The sequence below is a fragment of the Phyllobates terribilis genome, unplaced genomic scaffold (assembly GCF_046119375.1).
Source record: "Phyllobates terribilis strain yellow unplaced genomic scaffold, ASM4611937v1 Scaffold_7__3_contigs__length_470593459, whole genome shotgun sequence".
Taxonomy (NCBI): Eukaryota; Metazoa; Chordata; class Amphibia; order Anura; family Dendrobatidae; genus Phyllobates; species Phyllobates terribilis.
In genome coordinates this window covers 209,959,887-209,976,146 of record NW_027362767.1, presented here as the reverse complement: position 1 = coordinate 209,976,146, position 16,260 = coordinate 209,959,887, and the positions used below count along the sequence as shown (strand labels likewise).

Sequence of the window (16,260 nt, the reverse complement as noted above, 5' to 3'; positions counted from 1 at the left end):
TTCACAAAAATGTTACTTTAGACCCCAATTTTTTTATTTTTACAGAGGTAACGGGAAAAAATGGACCCCAAAATTTGTTGTGCAAGTTCTCCTGAGCACGCAGATACCCTGTGGGGAAAAAACACTGTTTCGGCGCACGGCAGGGGGGCTCAGAAGGGAAGGAGCGCCATTTAACTTTTTGAATGTAAAATTTGCTTTAATAATTAGCGGACTCCATGTTGCATTTAGAGAGCCCCTGATGTGCCTAAACAGTAGAAATACCCCAAAAGTGATACCATTTTGTAAACTAGACCCCTAAGGGAACTTATCTAGATGTGTGGTGAGCACCTTGAACCCCCAGGTGCTTCACAGAAGTTTATAACATGGAGCCGTGAAAATAAAATTTTCACATTTTTCCCACAAAAATGTATTTCAACCCCCAATTTTGCATTTTGATAAGGGCAACAGGAGAAATTGCACCATGCAACTTGTTGTGCAATCTCTCCTGAGTAAGTCGATACCCCATATGTGGGGGAAAGCCATTGTTTGGGCGCACGGCAGGGTTCGGAAGGGAAGGAGCGCCATTTGACTTTTTGAATGTAAAATTTGCTTGAATAATTAGAGGACACCATGTTGCGTTTGGAGAGCCCCTGATGTGTCTAAACAGTGGAAACCTCCCACAAGTGACACCATTTTGGAAACTAGACCCCTCAGGGATCTTATCTAGATGTGTGGTGAATATCCTTAACCCCCAGGTGCTTCACAGAGGTTTATAACATGAAGCCGTGAAAATAAAAAAATCTAACTTTTTCCACAAAAATAATCTTTTAGCCCCAATTTTTTTAGTTTCACAAGGGTAAGAGGAGAAAATGGAACCTAAAAACTGTTGTGCACTTTCTCCTGAGTACACCAATACCCCATATGTGGGGAAACTACAGTGTTTGGGTGCACGTCAGGGTTCAGAAGGGAAGGAGCACTGTGTGACTTTTTGAACGAAAAATTGGCTGGAATCAAGAGTGGCCGCCATGTCGCATTTCGGGAGCCCCTGATGTGCCTAAATAGTGGAACCCCCCCATTATTGACTCCATTTTGGAAACTAGACCCCTCAAGGATTTTATCAAGGGGTATAGTGAACATTTTGAACCCAGAGGTATGACAGAATTTGATAACATTAGGTCATCATATCAAATAAGTTATCATTAGTCTTGAGCGCAAGTGCTCGCTACTTGAGTTTGCATCGGGTACTCGGGTATGCACCAAGTATCGCGGGTGCTCAAGTGACATGCTCGAGTCCCTGCCCCGCATGTTTCACGGTTGTTAGACACCCAAAAAAAAAACATGCGGGGATCGCTCGTGCATGGCAGGCGATCCCAGCAACGTTTATTTTGGCCACGAAGCATATGGGGCAGAGACTCGAGCACCTACAATACTCAATGCATACCTGAGGACCTGATGCAATCTCAAGTAGCGAGCACTTGCGCTCAACACTGGTCGCCATATCGTCATCATTTTTTTTTCTTTACTTTTGAAAAAGTCCAAACCCTAACCCCAACCCTAGCCCAACCCTAACCCCAACTCTAACAGTCTATTCAGTAGGACTATCAGCTGTGTATCCACCTGACTTCTGCATAACACAACTGATGGTCCAAACCCCATTTATAAGGCAAGAAATCCCACTTATTAAACCTGACAGGGCACACCTGTGAAGTGAAAAACATTTCCGGTGACTACCTCTTGAAGCTCATTAAGAGAATGCCAAGAGCGTGCAAAGCAGTCATCAAAGCAAAAGGTGGCTACTTTGAAGAACCTAGAATATAAGACATATTTTCAGTTGTTTCACACTTTTTTGTTAAGTATATAATTCCACATGTGTTAATTCATAGTTTTGATGCCTTCAGCGTGAATGTACAATTTTCATAGTCATGAAAATACAGAAAAATCTTTAAATGAGAGGGTGTGTCCAAACTTTTGGTCTGTACTGTGTATCTATGGACATTTTTTTTATGGCTCTGAAAACTCAAAAACTAAAATTGACTCAATCGGGAAGGGGTTAAAAATTAGCAGAATGTTACAATAGTTTTACAAAGTATTAAATGATTCATGGTGGCCCCATCTTCTTTGCGTTTTTTTTCTTTTGGGCTGTCAGGGGTTAGTGTCAGTTTTCCTTGCATAGCTTGATGTGTTGATTGTTCAGCTGATGTGGGTGTGGCCTGTTGCTCCACCTTATAAATAGTCTCACGCCCCTTCAGCTGATGTTGGTGTTCAGTTCATTCTGCCTAACCTGGTGTGAGGAGTAGGAGTCTGTTTTCTGCAGAAGTTGGAGGTTTTCCTTGTGATTACTGCTTGCAGTTTGGCTGAGTGTTTTCTTATCCTCCTATTTAGTTTACCTACCTTCTCTTTCCCGGTGTTTACCTTTGTAGCTGCGTGTGTATTTTTGGGGAACTTGCTTTTCAGTTATCCCTGAGTGTGTGTTCCCCTGTTCTGTCGGTTCTGTTCCCTTCTTCCCGGGAGGAGAGGGGGTCACTGACAGGACTTCAGTAGGAGTCAGAGATACGCTAGAGGCTCGGACCTCGGCACCATTAGCGGTACCTTCGGGATAAGGGAAAGCCAGGGTTCCTCACCAGTTGCAGGGTTAGGTGTGGGTCCCTGTTCGCAGCCAAGCGCCCCAGATCGCCGTATCCGGGGTGACAAATAGTTTACTGTGCTTTCAAAAAAAATATTGTTCCAAGGATTAAAATAGCAAAAAACTTTTTTTTTTTTTAACGCAAAGGAACACAAGTTTCCCGGTTATAATATTACTGCATCTTTACAAAACAATGATATACTAACAATGGGTAATAATGCCATATTTTAACATTACTGTAGTTATCTCCAGTAGTAAATTTGGCATTAGAAAATATTGTAATATTACCTCTGGTTGAAGAGACAAAAAGGAAAGGTCTTAAAAATGTTTTGCCAGATTTTTTAAAAATCGAGTAGCAGTTGTATTAGGAAACTGACGTGACTGCATTAATACAAGCTTTAACAGGGGCATATTCAGTCTCAGCGCATGCGGTACCACTAGCTGGAAAAAAAAGCCCTGTGAAATGGCAATATTTCTCTAAATAATACACAAGTATCATCTGCAATAGCAAAAATATGACTCTATGATCCTAGGAGCAGGGAGGCTTGCAGGTAAAAAGTCATCTTGGAAATTGGAAAATAGCCAAAAAATATTCAAATGGGCAAAATAATGCACAGGTATAAAATAATATTTTTCACCCATGAGAATAAGTGTTTGAGGTTCTTTGATCTATAAAGGAAAATGTGAGCTGCATGGTAAATGAAAGGATCCTGGATAAGGGTAGGATGACTCCTGTAAGGGGTGGTTGGAGGACATGTAATAGCATTAGTATGTTCTGATGTTGGTCGGGTGAGAAACACACACATAATGCAAGAAATAATGGACCAGTAAGGTTACCTCTCCATTACGACATCATGCCATCCCCTGTGGTCACAGTTTGACTGGTGCAAATTCCAGTATGAGACAACTAGCTTTAAGGGACTGAGAATGACCGATTTCTGCATCTCAGAACTATTTAGAACTATGTAACATGTGTGGTATGAGCATCACTCTAAGCACAGGGAAAGTGCCAAAACTAATGATCAGCCAAGAATTAAGATGGTTAATAGTGATGGGCGAAACCAAACAGTAAAGTTCGGGGTCCGTACCGAACACCTAGTATTCATGCACGGACCCCGAACAAGGACTTCTCCAGGAAGTCAGTGTAACTGTTCGAGTTCAGCAGCCCTAACATCAGGTGTTTCCCATGCTGTCAAGCACAAGAAACACCAGCAGATCTGATCGGCAGTCAATTCGTTACCACCGGTCAGAGCGCTGCGGTTCCCACGCTGTCAGAAGACAACATGGGAGTCAGCAGCTCTGACCGGCGGTAAAAACATTACCGCCGGTCACAGGCGTTAGCTGATGAGAGTACTACTCTCATCATCCTACACCTGCTCTCACTGATAACAGCGAGAACAGGCAAGGCTGATGAGAGTATTCATCAGCTGGCGCCTGTGCAAAAAATGAATAAGTAAAAAAAAAATGACGTGAGGTCTCTTCTATTCTTGGCAACCAGCGGAGATAAAACTGACAGCTGCAGGCTTCAGTCCCCGCCCTGGCTGTCAGCTTCATATTGGCTGGTTATCAAAAATAAATGGGTCACCATGGCCATATTTTTTAATTATTTTAATTAATAATTTAAAATAACAGCGAGGGGGCCCCCTCCATTTTTGAAAACCAGAAAAACTAAAGCAGACAACTGTGGACTGGGAAGCAAACAACTGGGGACAGACTGAGAAGGGGCCATGGATATTTGCCCTCCCCAACATAAAAATAGCAGCCCGTAGCTACCCCAGAAAAGACACATCTTCCCACTTGCCCTGGTGGGGTGTCAAGTGGGGTAATAGTTGTGGAGTTGATGTCAGCTTTGTAATGTCAGCTGACATCAAGCTCACAGGTTAGTAATGGAGAGGCGTCTATTAGACCCCCCCATTACTAACCCCATGGTCATATTGTAAAAAATATACAACCAGAATAAAGTCCTTTAATTGAAAGACAGACACAGACTCATTTATTTTAAATAAAAACTCCCCACCCTCTTTTACCCATTTATTCACAAAAAATAAAAGAGCAAAGTTATACTCACCTTTCCGCTGATAAACCATTAATGCACATGTCCCACTGTAAAAGACAAAAATAATGAAACACCATATTCCTCACCTGTCCAACTATAATCCATTAATGACCATGTCCCACGACGATCCTGATGATTTGGAGAGAGGTGACATCAGTGATGAGACAGCTTTCCATGCCAGCTGGAACACAGAGAGAAAGGAGTGTGATTATGGAGCTGCAGTGTGTAGCGCTGACGTGAGGTCACCAGAGTTCATAGCTGATAAGCACCAGTCACCTCACTGATGTCACCACTCACTGCGTGAGAACTTTCTCACACAGCGAGCAGTTACGTAAGTGAGGTGACCGGGGTTCATCAGCTATAAACTCTGGTGACCTTTCTCATGTCAGCACTACACACTGCGGGAGCATAATCATGCTCCTGTCTCAGTGTGTTCTGGCTGGCTTGCTGAGCTGTCGCACCATGCATTCTTCGAGGGACAGATATGGATTATCTTCTCGTCGGACAGGTGAGGAATATGGTGGTTTATTATTTTTTATTTAACAGTAATAAATGGAAAAAAGAGGGACGGGGAGTATTTATTTAAAATAAAGGAGTCTGTGTCTTTCTTTCAATTAAATGACTTTATTCTGGCTGTGTATTTTTTACAATATGGCTTGATTTCAGCGCCCATAAAACAGCTGACATCAACACCAAACCTATTATCTCCCTTGCCACTGCACCAGGGCAAGTGGGAGGAGCGGAGACGAAGCACTAGAAATGGCGCATCTTATGGATGTGCCATTTCTGGGGCGGCTGAGAGCTGATGTTCTTAGTCTGGGAGGGGGCCAATTTACATGGCCTTTACCTAGGCAATTTATATCAGCTCACAGTTGTCTGTTAAGCCTTTTCTGGTTACTGAAAGTAGGGGGGCCCCCATGTAATTTTTTGGGTGGTTTCCCCTATAATAACCATTAAAGATTAAGCAAACAGCTGTGAGTGGATATTAATAGCCTGGGAAACTTTATGGCTATTGGCCCGTTCCCTAAATATTAACTTCAGCCCCCAGCCGTCGGTTTTCCCTCTGCTAGTTATGAAAATTACTGGTGACCGCACACCGTTTTTTCATTTACTGTATTTTTTTATTTATTAACAAGTCCAGCAATGTCAATTGAGTTCATGCTGGAATACTTGGAGGCTGTGAACTAAGGTTACCTTGGATGTGTATTTTACTGTACTTGTTAATAAAAAAATAAATAAATGAAAAAAAAAAGCGTGGGCCCCCCAGTAATTCTCATAAACAGCTGAGGGAAAGCCGGTGGCTGGGGGGCTGATGTTAATATTCTGGGAAAGGGCCAATAGCCATAAAGGTTCCAGGCTATTAATATCAGCTCACAGCTGTTTGCTTAGCCTTTACTGGTTATTATATATAGTTATTATATACCCAAAAAAAATGAAGTGGGGGCCCCCCTATATTCCATAACTGGAAAGGTTAAACAGCTGTGGGCTGATATTAATTGCCTAGGAAAGGGCCATAGAGATTGGTGCAAAGCACCAGAATTGGTGCATCTAATAGATGCATCATTTCTGGGGCAGCAGCGGGCTGCTATTTTTAGGCTGGGGAAGGCCAATATCCATGGCCCCTTCCCAGTCTGAGAATACCAGCCCCAAGCTGTCTGCTTTAGCTTGGCTGGTTGTCAAAAATTGGGGGGCCCCACTCCCTGGAGCAGTGGCAAGTGGTGTAATAGCTGTGGGGTTGATGTCAGCTTTGTAATATCAGCTGACATCAAGCCCATAGGTTAGTAATGGAGAAGTATCTCTAAGACGCCCCCATTACTAACCCCATACTGAAAATTAAATAAAGACACAGCAAGAATAAAGTCATTTAATTGAAAGTAAGACACAAACTCCTTTATTTGAAATAAAAACTTCCCACAACTGTTTTACCCATTTATTCACAAAAAAATGAAAAAAAGTTACACTCAACTTTCCGCCGATAATCCATTGATGCCCATGTTCCACTGTAAAAGACAAAAAATAAAAAAACACCATATTCCTCAGCTGTTCCAGGATAGTCCATTAATGGCCATGTCCCACGATGATATGGATGATTTGGAGAGTGATCATATCAGTTATGCGACCGCTCTCCACGTCAGCCGGCTCACACTGAGCAGAGTGTGAGAAGATTTGCCCGTGACCGGTGATGACGTCATTTCGTTATTCCTTTGTAAGTTTTACAGTGGGACATGGACATCAATGGATTATCAGCAGAAAGGTGAGTATAACTTTACTTTTTAATTTTTATTTTTTGTGAATAAATGGGGAAAAAAAGGTGGGGAGTTCTTACTTCAAACAAAGGAGTCTGTGTGTTTATTTCAATTAAAGGACTTTACTCCGTCTCCGTCTTTATTACATTTGACTTTGGGGTTAGCAATGATATACGTCTCTTCATTACTAACCTGCGGGCTTGATGTCAGCTGACATTACAAAGCGGACATCAACCCTACAACTGCCACAGGGCAAGTGAGAAGAGCCAGGCAAAGTGCCAGAATTGGCGCATTTAATAGATGCGCCTTTTCTGGGGCGGCTGAAGGCTGTTATTTTTAGGCTTGGAGGGGCCAATATTCATGGCCCCTTCCAAGTCTGAGAATACCAGCCCCCAGATGTCTGCTTTAGCTTGTCTGGTCGTCAAAAATGGGGGGGACCCCATGCCGTTTTTTTAAATTATTTATTTAAATAATTTAAAAAAACGCCATGGTGACCCCTCTATTTTTGATAATCAGCCAATATAAAGCTGACTGGTTATCAAAAATAGAGGGGAACCCACACATTTTTTTTTTATGTATTTATTTATTGCACAGGCGCCAGCTGATGAATACTCTAATTAGCCTTTCCTGTGACTCGCCCCCTGGGCCGTGGGGCACTCGGAACCGGGCAATAGGGAGACGATGGGGGTAGTAGTGGCGACCCGGTCCCGTGGCTCAGGGTGGTCAGACGAGTGGCAGTCTTTTAGATGTTTTAAGTGATGTCCGACTACGCCACCCGTGGATTGCGGTTATTAGGAACCGCCGCTGCAAGACAGTCCCCTGAGGTTGATGGTGTGTGCAGCTGAGATTATATAACTCCCCACGGGAAGAGTGTAACCCCAGGGCAGTGCGGTGGATGAAGGGGGTGATGGTGCAGAGAGTCCCCGTGCCGTTAGTGCTGGAGGAGCGAAAGAGTACACAGACAACGTACTGCAGTCCAATGTCTTTTACTCACAGTTCAGGTGCTCCGGGTCACTTCTGCGCAAGCAGTAACCACCCAAGCCGTGCAGTGTCCACCAGGTGAGGGGCTCGGTCAACCCCCAGGCAGTTCAGGAGCATGGCACAGGACCCCCTTCAATCCTTTCTCTGGCCTGCCTCACCAGTGACCCACTTTTGTCCAGCTGCCGCGGATCTGCGCGGGAAAACGTGGGCCCCGTCCCCCGCTGTCCTATATGGTGCCTTCCTAGCAGGTTTGATGAGGTGTCGCACCAATAAATGATCACGACCTCCGGTCTTTGGCTGAGGGTAGTTTCTCCTCCACCAACTTGGGATCCGGTACCCTTAATCTGCCTGACCCTTCACCCTGTATTCTCGTGGGTTCTTAGGGTGCCTTCTACCTTCTTGTTCCTGAGCCCTTCTGTTTCTTCCTCTCTTTCTTTGCTGTTCCTTTCTGTTTCTGTTCCTTTCTGTTCTTGTTCCTTTCTGTTCTTGTTCCTTTCTGTTCTTGTTCCTTTCTGTTCCTGGCCCTCTCCCCAGGCCTGCCTCATGGAGCTGGGCCCAGACTGAGCCACAGCTCCCTGTCAGCCCTCTCTGGCCGAACTCCTTCTCTCTCTTCTCCTCCTGCTTGAACTGACCCAGAACTAAGATGGTGCCCACCTTTTATACCTCCTTCTAGAAACAAGAGCCCAGGTGACCAGCAACCAATGGACTCCTATCTACGCTCAGGAACCAACCCCTATCTGCTCCTACATCACTGGGTATTCCTCCCCCCTCCCCACTCCAGCCAGGGACATGGTCTGTCGTGCCTGCATTTCTGTCTAATGGGAGCACCGTTGAACTGTCCCTCGGAAATGGGGTGTGTGTGCTGTATGCAGCTAACTGAGCCCTGGTCCACACTCCATCCTTACCCGGGAGTGGAATATCACACCTCTGGCAGAGGTGCAATACCCCTGTAGCGGCCGAACCCTCGGGGCGCTACACCTGCTTTCGCTGCTATCAGTGAGACCAGGCGTACGCTGATGAGAGTAGTACTCTCATCAGCCGACGCCTGTGGCCGACGGTAATCTTTTTAAGGCCGGCCATAGCTGCTGACTCCCATGCTGTTATCTGACAGCATGGAAACTGCAGCGCTCTGAGCGACGGTAACGATCTTACCACCGATCAGAGCCTGTGTTTCCCGCGCTGTCACGCAGATGATAAGATTGGGAAACAATGGATGTTTGGGCCCCCCATTCATCTGAACATCTGAACAAGGTCCGTGTTCGGGTACCGTTATGGTACCCAAACCAAACTTTTTTTAAATGTTCGGCAGAACCTGCCATACCCGAACATACATGGCTTCACCCATCACTAATGGTTAACCAGTTAAGGCCATAGTGCAATAATGCCAGATAGTTAGATAATTCAACAATGTAAAGATCGCTTTTCCATGAGCTTAGATTGCGTCATGAGGACAGAGGGAGTGGGAGAGGCTAAGGTGAAAGGACAGAGATGTTTTCTTTTCTGAACGTCAGATAGGGCCCAGTGTGCGTAGAAAGCAGACCTAAGGTCTGGTCTGTGAGCAGTGCTGCATGAAGTGGGTGTCCCTAACGTGAGAAGGGTCCTGGGAGAGGATGCCTAGCAGTACAGTCCAGAGTTTATAACTCAGAGAGGTAACGGGCCAAGATGGGACAGAGTACTTGAGATGAAGAGAATGTCTCGGGCTGGAGTTCCAAGGTGTCAGCAGAGAAGATATGTACCGGCCATACTGACAACATAATTCCCTTGAGGGGAAAGAAGACTCAGAACCGTTTGTTGAGAATTTGACTTTTGCTAACTGGACAGCAGTATTGTGCTAGGTTGTGGTGAAGTAGAGTGAAACAGCGAAAATAATGAAAAAAGCAAATAAAGAAGAGAGACTTTGTGTGAAAAATGTTCCGTATTGTGAAGGAAACATTCATAAAGATGTGTACCCGCTAAGTAAAGAGTTTATTTTGGACTGGTAGTCTCCCTAGTTCAAGTCCTCAATATCTGGTCCTGGCCAAAGTCATCAGTAACATGCAGGCAGTAAAGGCCTAGCGCCCCCATAACACCAGTCCAGACACCCAGCCAGGACCCCCACCTTCATGTAATGTGCCAGAGAGTAAGAGACGAGTACCTCGTCCATGGCTACCGCCCCGCGCCACGTTGTACGTGATAGTCTGGTCAGGGGTGCTGGATGGCAAGTAGTGGTCAAGGAGCTGCGTCAAAAATCAGTATGTCCAGAAAGGAGGCAGAATCATAAAGTTAGTGGAAGGTCAAAAAAACAGGTCGAGATCAATAACAGGAGATTACTAGCAAAACGGAAGAAGATGGAAAGGTGTGAACCAGATTCTAGTCTAAACTATAACTGGCAATAGGAACAGGTATTCAGGATCTTAAATAACCAGTGGCCCTGGCCAAGGAAAAACAACAAAAAACTTAAGACAAAGGTTTAACCACAGAGCTCCAAGCCAGGACAGTACCACAAGTCCTTGCATAGCCCCAAATCACAGCCTGGTCACTCAAAGACGAGATGCGACCTCATGACAGAAGCAGAGGCAAAGAGGGAGGACACTGACACGGAAGTCATAATCTTACACTGCTTTATTCCTCAACACACTAGCTTTACAGTGGTCTTAAAGTCAAAAGAATTTCATTTCTATAAATTGTGTTGGGGCATATTTTCGCTTTATAAGAAAATATTTTCCAAAATTCAGATTTCGTCTTTTTGCTATTATTTTGCCACGTACCTCTTTTTTGCACTTTCCTCTTCTCTTTTCTATCTTGTGTCATTTGCTTTGCGTGATCCATCTGATTCCCTCGCTCTGTACTTCTTTGAGATTCTTCTTCCTCACAATCGTAATCATCCAAAATTGGGGTCTCTCGGATAGACATTCTCAAAACCGAGCTGTGGGGTTGCAACTTAGATGACCTAAAGTCCCGAGATGGGGGTCCTAGCAGAACAGATGGGATGTAGTGGATTTCATGAGTAGCTTCGGTGCTGGCACTCTTTTGTGGAATTCTTCTTCGCTTGTGCCAACGCCGTTGAGCAAACAATGCAACTGAGAAGATTAGCAGAAGTAACAGCAGTGCGATCAGTCCTCCCTGCAGAAAACGGAAAACGAAGGCTGTAAACACATATGTACATAGGTAACCTTTGAAGAAAACAAAAAAAATTAAGAAAAATTGCTACAATATCTAATAAAGTATCTCTTCTCTGAGGACATGCCCTTTATTGAATTTATGGGCAATTCTCACCCTAACAGCATAGCTGACTATGGGCAGAAAGTGCTCAGGACAGCGACACAGTGTTATTCTTGTGAGGGGGTCAAAATTCTGACATTTCAGAACATCCCAATGTGATTACCTTTTCTAAAGGCTCAACATATTCTGTAATGAACGTCAAAAGTTAACCAGTTGTTGGATAAACTTGGTTTTGTGATATTCCGTTGGGAATTGCTTATGATATATGTGTGTATAGTGGTTGTAATGTCAATTGCAGCCAATTAGGGTCTTGTTGGTACAATATTTTGTGATACTGAATTTATATAATGAGAAATTGGTGTCCTTAATAGAATTCATGGAAGGGCAAGGGTAGACAAATCTGTCCATACTTAAAGATTAGAGTAAATTGCAAAAGTTTATGGTACTTGTAAACAATATGCTGCTACAAGGCAGCAGCTACATGAACTAAAACAGAAAACGTTTCTTCCATGGCAAAATTGGGATTAGAAAATATCATTTTACCTCCCTAAGAGATAAGAATTTTTTTTAAAGCGCACCTGTCATCAGGATTGTGCTCAGTAAACTACATACACTGTTAGGTGGGCGCCATTACACTGATTAATATGATACCTTGGTTGATGAAATCTGTCCTGTGGTTCTTGTGTAATCTTTACTTTCAGTTTGGAGATATTGATATGCTCATGCTTTGGGGCGGCCTGTGGGGGGCGCTCTATCTGGTGCTCTGCTTACATATTCATCTGTATGCTCTTATGACAGCTCACTGATCGTTCACTGACCTGCCTCCTATGTTACCTAGCCCCGCACTAGTAGATGCATTATGTAAAATAGGAGGCAGTGAATGATCAGTGTGCTGTCATAAGAGCATGCAGATAAATATATAAGCAGAGCACTAGATAGAGCGCCCCCCCACAGGCCGCCACAGAGCAGGAGCATATCATTATCTCCAAACTGAAAGTAATGATTACACAAGAACCACAGGACGGATTTCATCAACCAAGGTATCATATTAATCAGTGTAATGTTGCCCACCTGACAGTGTATGTAGTTTACAAAGCACAATCCTGCTGACAGGTGCACTTTAAGGGTTTTTGTAATATTTTTCAAATGTTATAAAATAAAGAAATAGCCATTACTTATCTAAGAATCCACCACTCCTCTAGTGGTACCACAGGTCATGCCATGGGGACATTTAGTGATTACCAGCATTGGACCACTTCTGTTTCAGTGGTCCCTGCTGTGCCTGATGTGCTGACATTTCTTCCACAATTCTTGTGGCTTTTGAAGCCCTGAATGAAGCTCACTAGTCTCCTGCCATAAATGCAAATGTCACCACTGAGGACAGTGATTGGCAGCAGTCATATTACTAATGGATGGGATATCATCAGTGTTGCGCAAACGTGCTCGGATAAGGGGTTATCCGAGCACGCTCGAGTCCTGACCAAGTATCTTCGACGTGATCGGAAAACATGTTTGCGTTGCCGTGGCTGCATGATTCGCGGCTGTGAAGACAGCCGCAACACATGCAGGGATTGCATGTTTGTCAGACAATCCCTGCATTTCTCGCTGCTGTCAAACAGCCGTGAATCATGCAGCCACGGCTTCGGGAACATATTTTCCGAGCACGCCGAAGATACTCAGTTAGGACTCAAGCCTGCTTGGATAACCTCTTATCCAAGTACATTCGTGCAACACTAGATAACATCACTACAGGACCAGTGGCAACCAACAGATGGATTAGTAATGGATATTTCGGTAGAACATTCCCTACACTTTTGCAAATTTTTAAACTTCCCATAAAAACTTTATAACTTGACTATCAAGTAAGAAGGATATGAGCTCACTGACAACTCAGATTTTCATTGTTTTCTGTACTGTTTGAGTTTTTATGATTGATACCAGTCAACTAACTTAAAAGGCGTCACAGGGATACCGCGACAGGGAGGGGTAGAAGACCGCAATGTCTGGTTTCACGAACTCCTGCACTGGTTAGAAGCACTTCATCATTTTACAGTATTAAATGGTGCAGGATGTTTTCTTGCTAGCAGTTCAAGGGTTAATCTGTTCAGTTGAAGCTCCTGGAGCTTTCCTACCTGGATTATCTCAGCTGTTCAGTGTTGGACACTCCCCTCTGCTATATATGCACCTCTGGCACTTAGGAATTGCCAGTGTTAGTTCTTACAACCTGGTTCTGGAGTTGGAGGTGTAGTTTGTGGTTGGAGTTGGCGTTTGGAGATTTGTTCAGGAGATTGTTGCTTGGAGCTTTGTCTGTGTGCACATCCTCATCCTGTGTCCCACTCTGTTGTTTGGTGTGTGAATTTTGTATGGTTGGTATTTTCTCCTTGCCCGTCTTCCCTTGTTTGTCTGGTTAGTGTGCTCCTATACACTTCAGCTTCCCACTACCCTGTGTGGAGGAGGGGGCAGATAAGGGTTGATATAGGAGCATAGCAAGGCATGTGAACCCAGCGTCTCCACCTTACGGAGTAGGGATAGACTGGGGCGCCCCTAGTTCTAGGGACCTGGTTAGCGCCCATAGTCCCAACACCATCGTGACAAAGGGGTTGTTCAGGTTTGGGATGAAAGTCTACAGTCATTGTATGTGACTGCAGACTTCTGAATCCTCACAGTGTGCGTACCGCCCGCTGTCACTGCTGGCAATAAGAGTGGGTATTGTATAGGGAGAAACCTCGGCACACCAATATGCATACGAAGAAAATTCCAAAGAGTTCTGGAGGTGCAGCAAAATCAATTTTATTCACTCAAAGCACAATCCCTTTCTTGTGGCAATATATTCATCATACATCTTAAAGCTTTTGAAGGTCAAACAACATAATGGACCAACGTTTCGACCTATGTAGGTCTTTGTCAAGGTTTACTCTATGAAAAAACAAGTGATGCAAATTAAAAAGAGAAAAAAAGGGGAAAAAAAGGGGGAGGCGGGGGGAAAGGGAAAGTGAATACATAATACACAATAAACATAATTGATGCATAATATACAATAATATTTCATAATATATAAAACAAGGTCATTCTGAATGAAAAAACGGGTGAAATGGAGGTAAACTGGTCATCTCACATAATGGAAAATCAAAGTGAATGAACATATGTGGCAAAAGAGGGAATCCATGATTAATACAAATTGTGAAGTACAGAGAGGTTTGGAAAGGGACTTACTGGCTCAAATAGACATTTGCTGGTTGGACCAGAGGGATACTAGAGAAAAGTAGAAGACAATCATAAAGATTATATGGTTGCTGGTATGAATACAACCTAATAGGGTGAAGTGTACTTATGAGTCAAACATACCTGGTATAGTAGAGAATGGAGCCTCCAAAGCGGATGTGCCGGTGCTCAGGGCAGTGCGTGAAGTGATCCGTCATGGCGCTATTATATATGCGCTGTGTAAATAAGGGATATCCGGGTGAGAGACGCTGATGTGCGGCTTAGCAGGTGCCTTACACGTGCATTCAGTCACGTGCTATTGTACGAGAGCATCTAATGGTAGATTTGTGTTGTGAGATGCGGTCCCGGATATGCTGGGTGGTTTCCCCCACATATCCGAGACCGCATGGGCATTTGATTAAGTATACTACGAAACTGGAATCACATGAGAAGTACCCTTTGATAGGGTATCTCTTCCCTGAACGAGGGTGTGTAAAAGAATCACCTTTAGTAACATTTGAACATTGTGGGCATCCCAAGCAAGGGAAAGTCCCTCGGCGTGGAGTGGCCAACGTTCGTTGAACGGGTCCTGTTCGGGTTGACCCGATATCAGCCTTAACCAGATAATCCCGGATATTGCGGGCCCTTTTGTAACAGCATAACAGCGCGTAAGAAAATTCTATAATTGTTGGGTAAGATTTCTGCAAGAGGGGCCAATGTTGCTGGATGCTTTTATAGATAGCTTTACTAAACGGGTGATACGTATTGACAAATGTGACCTGGGGAGTTTTAATCTTGGTAGGGGTACTTGTTGTTTTATTACACAGGAGATCGATAGGATAACCTCTCTGTTGAAACTTAGAATCCATTTCTGTATGTCTCCTATATCTGAACCGACTCCCTTTTATCTTCCCTTGCTATAGTTTTGGAAAGGATCCTTACCCCTCACATACCAAAAATTACGTCATATCTAAAAGATACTATGCATTTTCTGACTACCATTAGTGCATTAGGCTCCATTCCAACTACCAGCACATTATTCACTATAGACGTCAATAGTCTATACACTTGTATAGACCATGAAAGGGGAATCCAGGCAACTTATCATTTCTTAAATATCCACACTGACTATACAGCAGATCAGATTCAATTTTGCATAGATTTACTCACTCTCATCCTTAAGAAAAACTACTTTCTCTTCGAGGATCAATTTTTCCTACAAAAGAGGGGTACCGCGATGGGCTCCAATGTAGCCCCCCCTTATTCTAACATTTTCATGGCCGAGTTTGAAAATCACCATATATATACCCATGTCTCCTATCAAACACATATACTTTACTGGAGACGTTTCATAGACGATATTTTTATGATCTGGACTGGCACGGATGTTCAACTTACATCATTCTTTGAATATATTAACACAAGGGTTCCCAATTTAACCTTTACCAAACATAGTGATCCGTATTCGATCCATTTTTTGGATACCACAATTCCACTACTCAATACTGGAACACCTGAGAGTGATTTATATGTGAAACCCACAGATAGAAATAGCATTTTGTTTTACTCCAGTTGTCACCCACGACATGTGAAGAGAGCTCTCCCCAAATCACAACACTGTAGAATTGACCGGATAGTATCCAACAGTACAACAAGATATAGGAGACATACAGAAATGGATTCTAAGTTTCAACAGAGAGGTTATCCTATCGATCTCCTGTGTAATAAAACAACAAGTACCCATACCAAGATTAAAACTCCCCGGGTCACATTTGTCAATACGTATCACCCGTTTGGTAAAGCTATCTATAAAAGCATCGAGCAACATTGGCCCGTCTTGCAGAAATCTTACCCAACAATTATAGAATTTTCTTACGCGCCGTTATGCTGTTACAAAAGGGCCCGCAATATCCGGGATTATCTGGTTAAGGCTGATATCGGGTCAACCCGAACAGGACCCGTTCAACGAACGT

The 16,260-nt window shown here is 43.7% G+C and overlaps 1 protein-coding gene across 2 annotated transcripts in view; it reads right to left on the bottom strand.

The window, feature by feature from the left end:
• Positions 1-16,260, bottom strand: part of ASTN2 (astrotactin 2) — a 1,067,984-nt gene that overhangs the window by 767,473 nt on the left and 284,251 nt on the right. For both annotated transcript variants that reach the window (XM_073639713.1, XM_073639714.1), the window contains one exon: positions 10,633-10,987. In XM_073639713.1, coding sequence (XP_073495814.1) covers positions 10,633-10,987 — 355 coding nt within the window. The remainder of the gene's footprint in view (positions 1-10,632; positions 10,988-16,260) is intronic.